At 37.4% G+C, this 11,052-nt stretch overlaps 1 protein-coding gene across 1 annotated transcript; it reads left to right on the forward strand.

Annotated features, from left to right (window-relative positions):
* The first annotated feature begins 887 nt into the window (after positions 1–887).
* Positions 888–10,808, forward strand: cntn1b (contactin 1b). The gene is made up of 24 exons (XM_039668663.2): positions 888–1,002; positions 2,338–2,421; positions 2,634–2,675; positions 2,810–2,936; positions 3,080–3,261; positions 3,347–3,442; positions 3,563–3,769; positions 3,868–3,967; positions 4,235–4,416; positions 5,165–5,289; positions 5,384–5,501; positions 5,627–5,777; positions 5,894–6,021; positions 6,416–6,588; positions 6,669–6,792; positions 7,247–7,414; positions 7,664–7,813; positions 7,970–8,040; positions 8,139–8,370; positions 8,831–8,943; positions 9,024–9,213; positions 9,319–9,434; positions 9,838–9,994; positions 10,191–10,808. The coding sequence occupies exons 2-24, from the start codon at positions 2,367–2,369 to the stop codon at positions 10,271–10,273; spliced, it is 3,090 nt and encodes a 1,029-aa protein (XP_039524597.2). The 5' UTR covers positions 888–1,002; positions 2,338–2,366; the 3' UTR covers positions 10,274–10,808.
* The last annotated feature ends 244 nt before the right edge of the window (positions 10,809–11,052 follow it).

Below are 11,052 nucleotides of genomic sequence, written 5' to 3' on the forward strand. Positions count from 1 at the left end.
TCAAAGAACATTTATTAACAGTGACTTCACAAATTAGAAAAAAAAAATTGCTAAAAGGTTTTTTTGCATGCCGAAGTGATTTTTTAAGTCAAAGCTAAAGCCTGTTCTCTTTTTGTATTTTTACTTTTTTAACTATATATATATATAGATTTAAATAATATTAAAGTTTCTCATGGGTGTTTTATTATTAATTTATTCATTATATGTTATTTAAATTGTGTATTTTGTAGCTGCCCTTGCCCTCATTTTTGTGTTTATATTATTATTTAAAATGAAAATTGACTTATAATGACCCAGTTGCGACCTAACACAATTACTTCTAGGTGGGACAAGTTCAATTCTATTATTGACTGAGAAAAAATGTCATGTTTCTATGGCCTAACAATATTAGAAAATACTGCAATATATAATTATGTACATTAGGACAACTTAAGCAAACAGTATAGCTCAACTTACCCCACTGTCCCCTAAATGTTACAGTACACGTTCAGGTTTTATGTGTCAGCCCTGGAGAGTAAAATAGCCTCAAGCCTTTTGGCCTCTTTATCCAATTGGATTGATTCTCTTGGATTTGAATTTATCTGTGTTTGTGTGTGTAGTGGCATAACGTTCCTCCCTGCATTGATGTTACTCCATATAAACTACAAAAATCTATCTCTCTCCCTCCCCCTCTCTGTAAGAATTTAATCCAGTGGATTTGAACAGATGTGTGTGGATAAGCCTCTCATTACCTTAAATCACCAAATATCTTGACTTAGTCCATGCATTCTGAATCATTCGCAAATGCCTTAAAATCACCTTGACTATCAGTTTTAGACTAACTGCTGCAGCACACGGACTCCGAGAGCATCAGTCCTGGCATGCGCAGTTTCCGCTCTCATCCAATAGCAGGCTGGAGCGCGCGGGCCATGTGTCTGTCAGTCTCCCCGCTGGGCTGCGGGACGATGCGGTGGTTCTGACCCAGCTCTGTGGGTTTGACGAAGGATTTAACACATTCTTCCGGTAAGTTTGCTGCTGATATAATGATATGTGGGCTATAGGAAATTCTGGTGAAAATATTATCTGTTTGTGACCTTCGGGAGTTTATTCTGCATGCTAAAGTCTGGATGGAGGTGTTCCGCGCAGTTTGGGAATACCGCAATGCAGAAGAACAGGGTGGATGAGTCCGGTTGGTGTCATCCGTTTAACATTAAAAATACATCATAAAATAAGAATAGCCTAAATATTAAAATGAAATTACAAATGAAAACAAACAAAAATGATAAATAAATTGTGTGGGTTCATGCAAATTTTTGTAAAAGAATGTAGGCTATTTTTAAAATACTGATAGGCTACATTTTCTAATTGCTCTGCTGAAACAAGCTGTGATTTGTTTATTACATTATATTTACTTGTCTTGTGTAAAGTTTAAACGGGACAGAAGTTAGTCCTCGGTTTCCTGGTAACAATGAAGATAGATTGTAATGACAGTGTTATATCGGACGGCGGCGCTTATAGTTATCATCCATGACGCAGAATTAGATTTATTAGGGCTTGAATATACATGTTGACATTATCATTCATTCATAATTCACTGCGTAATAGTTTTGCGGAAAATAGTGAGGGAAAGGGCAGTGACATCAGGCATGATTTGTATTGCGCTTTTAAATTAAAATGTAAAGTATTTAATTGTGTTAAGATATTTTGGAATCATACAGCTGCTTTTTTTTTTTTTTTTTTTTTTTACTGCCACTCCCTTAGAATGAGCTTATAGGCGTGCAGTGACCTAAATCCCAGTGTGCAGGACAAGTGCAGACAGCAGATCAGAGAATGCAATGAGATTAGAAGAGATTGGTGAAAATTCCATAGATAGAAGTAGATGTGCATAACTTGCTACAAGGATAGTCTTTTACTAGTATTTTGAGAGCTGGATGGCCAAACATGCCACACAAGAACATGCTCAAGGATGAAATTGCATGTGCGTGAGTTGCCGGCTCTTGAGATGCATATGGACACGTTTTACAAGGCATACAATGAATGTCCTTTAACCTTCTGCAAGGGTTCATGTGTAAAAGTGCAGCAACATCAAATAAAGAGATGCTTGCATTGTGTTTTCAAGGAGATTGCATTATCATTCAACTGCATTACAACATGTCATGTGTGTATATAGGCTACTGTAAGACTCAGACTTACCTCTGTTTCAATATGCGCTGAATGTGAAATAGATGAGGCAGTTTGTGGATTCACTGTTATTTTGTGGTAAATTGCATCGATTTCCAATTTGGACACAATCTGCTATAGCCTACATGAACGTCACCCTCCTCACACACTCTCTATTTTTCTCTTTCTCTTTATCAGGCCTGGTTTTTAACTGTCAGATCGACAAGATGATGACCCCAGCCATGTTCCTGTGTGTTCTCTCTTACTACTTCTTAATAGCCGGTGAGGAATTTTTGCTTGTGTTTGTTCACTTGGCTACATTTTAGCAACAGAATAATCCCAATAATTTATCCAAATGTATTTATAGGAATGTCTTCAAAACCGCTTAATAAACATACCAATTGTACAACATTATAGTATGGGTGGTCTCCCTTGCTGTCCAAGTAAATGAAGTGGAATTAAAATCATTTTGATTTGTTTTCTTCCCACTCCAGCTGCAATTAAACCCAGGATATTTGAACCCAGAATTTTTGACAGTAAGTCTTTAACTTTCACTTACAACTCCGCCAAACATTAGAATAAACATAGCATGAAGTGCATTGCTGTTAGTTATGTTTAGGTTAGGTTTTTGTAGATTGAGTATAATGCTGGCTCGTGTCATGTCCATCAGAGGAGGCCACAGGCTTTGGTCCTATATTTGAGGAGGAGCCTCTAGACACCGTGTACGCAGAGGATTCACCAGAGAACAAAATCTCCATGAATTGCAGAGTGCGGGCCAACCCACCGGCCATCATCAAGTAATGTTTTCTTCCCTGATCCCGAGCTTTGTTTGTCATGACCTCTGTCTGTATGCGAAAATCACTATTGCAGAGAGGTGTTTATCACTTGCGAGTAGAATCTTTGAGGGAAAAGGTCATTAATGAAAGCCTGTATTTCACAGATGGTGGTTAAACAACTGGGAAATTAAACTAATGGAACAGCCTGATGAGCACTTTAGCCTGGTGGGAGGAAACCTGCTCATCACCAACCCAGAAAAAAGCAAGCATGCTGGGAAATATGTGTGTGTGGCCAAGAACGTCTACGGCACCGTCATCAGCAAAGAGGCCTCTGTCAAATTTGGATGTATGTGACGGACAGGACTTTTACCAGATGTCTCTTTTGTCATAACCTCTCCTCAGTTCATTTATTTTTATTTTTCGGGCCGCAGACCTGAACCAGTTCCCTACAGATGAGAGAGAGCCGGTGAATGTTAAGGAGGGACAAGGGGCCGTCCTGCTGTGTTCTCCACCCTCTCGATATCCAAGTAAGACCTACAGTTCCCTTCTTAGTAGTTCCCTGTTAGGTTTATACAATCACCACGATACAGTAAAAACAACAACTATTTGTGAATCTCAAATCTCAATTGTTTTGTTTGTCCTCATAGGTGAAGTGATGTTCCGCTGGATCTATAACGACTTCCCCAACTTCATCCTCCCAGACCAGAGGCGTTTCGTGTCTCAGACCACTGGGAATCTGTACATCGCTAAAGTCGAGGCATCAGACGTCGGGAATTACTCTTGTTTTGTTTCAAGTCCCACCATCGGCAAGAGTGTTTTCAGCATGCCGATTCCTCTGATTCCACAAATAGAGAGTGAGTCTCATTACGGGCCACAATTCAAAGATTTTACTCATAATTTCCTTACTGAGAGCACTGTTGTTTCTAGCTTTTCATCTCTGCTCCTTACACAGAGGAGGTGAAGCGATATCCTGCTGATATCCGTGTGAAATTTCCCAAGACTTATGCTTTGGTGGCACAGAACATCACTCTGGAGTGCTTTGCCCTTGGAAAGTGAGTCATCAAATGCGGATGCTCTTATAGTCTGAACGGTGATACCATGGTAATTTATCACATTACAATGGTCCTGCAGGAATACACCATAACAGTATTTCAAAGAAAATCATTATATAATCATGGTACATGTCCTAAAAACATTGTAAATCCATAGTACTTTCTTGTCAATGAAGCATTTGTTACTCGCACAATAGCGTTAGATTTGTTCTTTGCTCGTTTTGGGGTTGTTTCTTACCATATAAACTCACTCTTTATACCTTTCAGTCCTCTCCCACATATCCGCTGGAGGAAGTTAGACGCTGATCTCCCGCCCAACTATGAGGTCAGCATGAATGGAGCATTACTGCACCTGCTTAATGTTCAGTACGAGGACGAGGGCAGCTACGAGTGTGAGACGCTCAACGTTAAGGGAATGGACTGGTATCGACAGTGGCTCTATGTGGAGGGTAACACAAACTCAAAATTCAACAGACCCTGGTTTAGTTCTGTTGTATGTACAGTATTTGGTGGATAAACATTTTTTTATATACAATTACAGAAAGGATTATATTATATTATATTATATTAACTATATTACTGCTGTCAAAATGATTAATCGCAATTACAAGTTTGTAAATATATAACTAAAAACATATATATTTTTATTAGGGCTGTGCAAAAATTAATTGCGATTAATCGCATCCAAAATAAAAGTCTGTGTTTACATAATATATTTGTGTGTGCTGTATATAATTATTTTGTATATATAAATACACACACATGCATGTATATATTTAAATAAAATGTGTTATTCATATATAAAATATTTATATTTATATAATATAGATTATGTATTTATATATATATACAGAATTTAAGCGCAAATAATTCATAAATCTATACATGCTTGCATAGGTAAGTATATATACAAAATAATTATATACAGCACACACAAATATATTATGTAAACACAGACTTTTATTTTGGATGCGATTAATCGCAACTAATTTTTGCACAGCCCTAATTTATATATATATATATATATATATATATATAAACACACATATATTATATTACATTATATTATATTATATTATATTATATTATATTATATTATATTATATTATATTATATTATATTATATTATATTATATTATATTATATTATATTATATTATATTATATTATATTATATTATATTATATTGTTTCCTCAGGTGCTCCAGAGTGGGCTGAGCACATCAATGACACAGAGAAAGATGTTGGTAGTGAGCTCACTCTCAGATGTGTTGCTGTAGGAAAGCCCCAACCATGGATACGCTGGCTGAAGGATGGCTATTCGGTTAATAGACTGATTTATTTGCTGTGGAAACCCATATGAAAACTGTTTTATATCAGGTGTGTGCTCTGCTAATTTATTTTTTCCTAATTTCCAGTACGGCAAAGGGGAGCTGAAGTTCTCCAGCCTCACGTTTGAGGATTCAGGCATGTATCAGTGCATTGCCGAGAATGAATGGGGGACCATCTATGCCAGCGCAGAGCTTCGGGTCGTCTGTGAGCTCCAATACTTCTTTACTGTCATGCTTCTGAAGTAGTAGTTTACATAGAAAGAGCTGCACTTTTCTGAAGGTGTATTTAAAAAAGGCAAAGGTTGACTGTCCCCAATGGTCTCTTCCCAGCCTGTGCACCAACATTCATTTATAATCCAGTGAAGAAGGTTCTGCTAGGGGCTGAAAATGGACGTGTGGTCATCGAGTGCAACCCTCGTGCTGCTCCAAAACCCAAGTTCACCTGGAAACGAGGCTCGGAGATACTGAACAACTCTTCAAGGTTAGTCAGTCCATGTTAAATACATGCATTTACTTACAGGTAAATCATAGTGTTGTGGTGGTGATAAGAAGCTTAGCCACAGATCGTCATCGTCTCTTTTCATCCTTATTTTTCAGGATGTTAATTTGGGATGATGGAAGTCTGGAGATTCTGAATGCAACCAAAAGTGATGAGGGCTCGTACACCTGTTACGCTGAGAATGACCGTGGCAAATCCAACAGCACAGGGACCCTCACTATCACCGGTTAGACAAAATTCAAAACTCATTTTTATTTATTGTTTTATTTTATGAATTAAGGAACAACTATGATCACCTAAATGTAGTCTTGAGTGTAGTTATTTAATTTTAATTTTACCATAATTGATTAATTAACGATAGAATTTTAACATAATTTGCTGAAATTAATTTAGATTGTATTGTATGGGCTGATAGTGCATATAGATAGTTGATGTATTTTAATTTACTCTATTATCAACATAAAGATTTTAAGTTAAATTTTTTTGTAAATCTATGAGTATTTATCATAGGATTTTGTGACTGATCACTTTTGTAAATATTCCTTTTATATGTTTTTTTCACTTTTATCGATATTCCATAAATTCAGGTGCATGCATTTGTGTCTATTTAATTTTCTCAGAGGCCACCAAGATTACTGAGGGTCCATCAGACACTGAGGCACTTGTTGGTGACAGTAGAGTTCTCCAGTGCTCTGCATCATATGACCCCAGCCTGGACATCACCTTCATCTGGACTGTCGATTCCTACGTCATCAGCTTCTACACAGACTTTGAGCATTACGAGCAGCTCATGGTGAGTAGAGGCAAGAATCCCAAGAGTTCTCTAGATGGCAAATGCAGGTGGACATTCATTGTTTGTGTGTGTTTTTGCAGGGTCATGAGCACAGTGGAGACCTGCTGATCAAGAATATTCAGGTGAGGCATGCAGGACACTATATCTGCACAGCTCAGACTATAGTGGACAACGCCACCGCGGAAGCTGACGTTTTTGTCAAAGGTTGGTGATTTCAACTTTGTGTCCAAGCTTATGATATGTGCATATGATTCAGAACTTGAAGTTAAAGGGTTAGTTCACCCAAAAATGAAAATTCTGTCAGTATTTACTCACCCTCATGTTGTTCCAAACCTCTATGTGTTTATTTGTTCTGCTGAACACAAAGGAAGATATTTGGAAGAATGTTTTAATCAAGCAGATCTCAATCCCCATTGACTACCATATACTATGGTAGTCAATGGGGAATGAGATCTGTGAGAATTGAGAGGAACAGAAACTAATATTCACTGGATGGTCATATATCTTTACACCGCTAGATGGGGGTAAAAATCACACAGTGTAGCTTTAAAAACAATGAGACCATGTTTATCTGTGTAACAACTAACTGTTTGTATTATTGCATTATTATTTACATCAAATAGACCATCATGACGAATATCGACCGTTTTGGCTTCAGGTTTGCCTGGTCCTCCGGGTGGCGTCCGTGTGGAAGAGATTGGAGTCACCTCAGTAAAACTGCGATGGTGTTTGGGATCAGACCACGGCAGTCGCCTCATCCAGCATGTTGTGCAAACACGAGACTTTTACGCCCTGGATCCAGAGGACTGGAAAACTGCATCCACTTGTGAGTCCACTAGAGAAAGACAAAAAGCATATCATAAACATTTCTGACTAATTTTCTTAGAAAACAGTAAAACAGTACAGAATGGAAGTATTTGCATTCTGTTTTAGAATATTGAGACTTTTCTATCACATTTGAGAAGATCTTGTGAAGACCGTAATGTATTCTTAATGTGATCTTGGTGTGTTGTGCTCTTGTGATCATGTTCTAAACTTGATAAGAACAAAGAGTGAACCAATGTTGTTTTCCCAGCTCCTGTGTTTTTGGATGGATCTACAGAGTCAGCAACCGTTGTTGACCTTTACCCCTGGATGCAATATGAATTCCGTGTTTATGCCATCAATGAATTTGGAGCTGGGGAAAACAGCCGTCCGTCCATTAAAATCAAGACATGGGATGCCGGTGAGTTTATTTAGAAAGAGTACGGCTTTCAATATTTAATAAAAATTGATCTGCAATAATTTATTTTAAAAATACTTAAGCGTTAAATATATAAGCGTTTTAGTAAAATCAAATCTGTGAGGCACGTAGACTCACCCAGGCTTTCTCTTATCTCAGTACCTACAGTAGCTCCTTCTGACGTCATTGGTCAGGTGGGAATAACCGGAGAGCTAATCGTGACCTGGACTGTACGTCTTCATATGCTGCAGTATTCATGCTTTATATGTTGATTAGTGTTCAGTGGCAAATTTCTGATGTGTCCCTCATGTCCTTGATTCCATTGTAGCCTGTGAAACCTCAGTTCTACTTCGGTAAAAAATTTGGCTACGCTGTGGCGTTCAAGCCGCATGAGGATAAAGAGTGGAAATGGGCAATCATGGAGGATCCTGAGACGAGACGCTACGTCTACAAAGAGAGCATGACCCCAGACACAGAGATACAGGTCAAAGTGAGCACCTTCAACAGCAAAGGAGAAGGACCCCCGAGTCTTATAGCAGTGGTCTTCTCGCCACGCCTAGGTGAGAAGGTTTGATGGTATCCGCCTCTTATCTGCTCATAAAGTAGTTGAAGTATCCTTGCTTTAAAGGTGCAGTGTGTAGATTTTAGCAGCATCTGGCGGTTAAAACCAATTCGCAAGCGAAGGGTGAGCCCACTGCTCAGCCAACCCTTTTGAATAAGCTACGGTGCCTAAAACAGGACAAACATGTTGTCGTCTGAGACAGCAGAGAGTCAAGAAACACGCTCTGTAGAGTTTGTCCGTTTAGGGCTACTGTAGAAACATGGCGGCGCAAAATGGCGACTGGGGACCTGTGGTTTATGTAGTTATAAATGGCTTTATCTCTTTAAAACATAACAGTTCATTTTGTAAGGTCTTTATACACCACTCAACACCACAGTTATGTATATTATAATGCATTTCTGACAATAGATCCTCATATATTTTACACACTGCACCTTTAACACATCTTTCACTCTCAGCACCGACTGAAGCTCCATTAGACGTCTACGCCCGCCAGGTCACCTCTACAGAAGCTTTGGTCTGGTGGTTACCAGTCTACCAGGCACCGCCAAAGTGGGTCGATGGATACCAGGTGAGTCCTAAGTGGAATAATGGAAAATAATCATGAAGTTTTGAACTTGTGATCCTCATGTCTCTTCATTTGGTGTCTAGATTCGTTACTGGAGAAAGTACGATGATAATGAGGCTGCTGCCTCGAGAGTCATTGTGCATAGAATGATTAACCAAACACGCTTAGAGAACATGCGGCCTGACTCTCATTACCTTATAGAGGTACGAGCATTCAACGGAGCCGGGCTCGGACCGCCCAGCGAGCACTGTGAAATGTTCACCCGGAGACCCCGTAAGAGATTTGCACTTAATATTACTGGCCCATGGGTTTATACAGGCCTTACATTTGAAACGAAGGCTTAAAAGTACTGATAATACATGTGTATTTTCTTTCCAGCTCCAAGTCGCAATTTGAGAGTATACAAATATGTCAGCTTTACACGCAAATGGCTCTATCTTTATTGGGATCACATTTATAACTACTGGAATGAGTCCTATGTGGAGGGTTACAAGGTGAGTTCAATTTTACCAAGTATTCTCGTGACATATTCATTAATATCTTGTTAATCTTAATGTTTGTTTTATTTTATTACTAAAACATTATTTTATTGCCTTTATTTTTATGTATTTGATCTTATTTCATCCTTTTATACTTTTTTTTTTACTAGAATCTTATTTGCTTTTATTTATATATATATGAATAAAAAAATATATATATATATAATATATATATATATATATATATATATATATATATATATATATTATTTTTATTTTTTTATTACTGGAACCTTATTTCAATGCTGTAATTTTATTTTATGTTTTTTATATGTTTTTATTTTATTTAATATTCACGGATTTTGTTGTGTGTAGTGATACTTTAAAAATATTGTAACCATTTGTATCTTTCTTTTAGATTTTGTTCCGAAAGGAAGGAGAGCGTTATGGCAAGCTTTACACCACTGGCAGTCACTACATTGACTTTCCCATGCCAGAGACCGGCGATTATGTCATTGAGGTCCGAGCCCGCTGTGAAGGGGGTGATGGACCCATATCACAGATCAGAGTACAAGGTGAATACTTCCTTTCTCTAATCAATCAAATTAAAAAAGAGATCCACCTCATTCATCATTTTCCTACCCCAAAAGTTCAACATATTTTAAGCATATTTCACTTCAAGATCGAAAATCCCTGTAATCTTATCCTTTTCAGTATTTTCAGACTGACATAGTTCCACAGATTGAACGTTATACTTTGTTTTGTGTTCAGGTAAAGCAGCTCTGGGTGCTGAATCTCTCAGTGTTGCCTCTGTCTTGCTGTTGGCACTTGCCTGGATGAATTTAGGCCTCTAGGTAAACCACAAGACAACCAAATCGACTGGCTTAAAACAATCCTAATATGGTCTGAGTGCATTTCCTTACAGGGATGTTTTTCATGGTTAAGATAAAGTTTGTTTGGGGGTGTAAAATATATATAAAATATGTTTCTATTTACCCTCTTGATTTGCCTTACAAAATGCCCACAATCAAATGACGTTGTAAAATAAATATATAGTAGCAGTATATGGTCATTGTTTTATGACTTTCCATTAGTTATTCATAAGACATATTTATTACTGAACATGTTTTGTTGGTCATTTTTTCAAGGTCAGGATGCACTACATTTGTCACTGTTTGATTTTAAAGTGACTTTCTTAGTATCTTGCTACTATTTTGCTAAACATTTGACAATGCACTGCAATTTTCATCTGTAGGCTATATCAGAAAACACTGAAATATTAAACAAACGGCTTTTCTTTTGTCTTAGTTTTCAACTCATAAATGTGATTGAAACTACCATATTTCACAACCCTGAAAGCCATTAAAATTTCTATCTGAAAACAAAGAATGTTTGAATCATTTAGCATTTATTTTTAAACACTTCAAACGTCTCAAGTTTATTCGTTCATTAAAACCCCATTAGGACTATTAGGACTATTTGCTATTAGGACTAGCCTACTGAACTGACGTCTGATTCTTCAAGCACATAAATAATCACACATCCTTGTCGTATAGCTCTCACATTCTTTTTTTTTATGGGGGATATAATATATATATATATATATATATATATATATTACACTTGTTAAATG

Source organism: Pimephales promelas, chromosome 24 (genome assembly GCF_988280905.1).
Source record: "Pimephales promelas chromosome 24, fPimPro1.hap1.1, whole genome shotgun sequence".
NCBI classification, from domain to species: Eukaryota; Metazoa; Chordata; class Actinopteri; order Cypriniformes; family Leuciscidae; genus Pimephales; species Pimephales promelas.

What these genes read in the sequence shown, in the direction of transcription:
- cntn1b (XM_039668663.2), top strand. Translation starts at nt 2,367, where the DNA reads ATGATGACCCCAGCCATGTTCCTGTGTGTTCTCTCTTACTACTTCTTA. An exon ending in AGCTGACGTTTTTGTCAAAG is followed by an intron (nt 6,793 to 7,246) that starts GTTGGTGATTTC and finishes TTTTGGCTTCAG; the next exon opens with GTTTGCCTGGTCCTCCGGGT. An exon ending in ATCACAGATCAGAGTACAAG is followed by an intron (nt 9,995 to 10,190) that starts GTGAATACTTCC and finishes TTTTGTGTTCAG; the next exon opens with GTAAAGCAGCTCTGGGTGCT.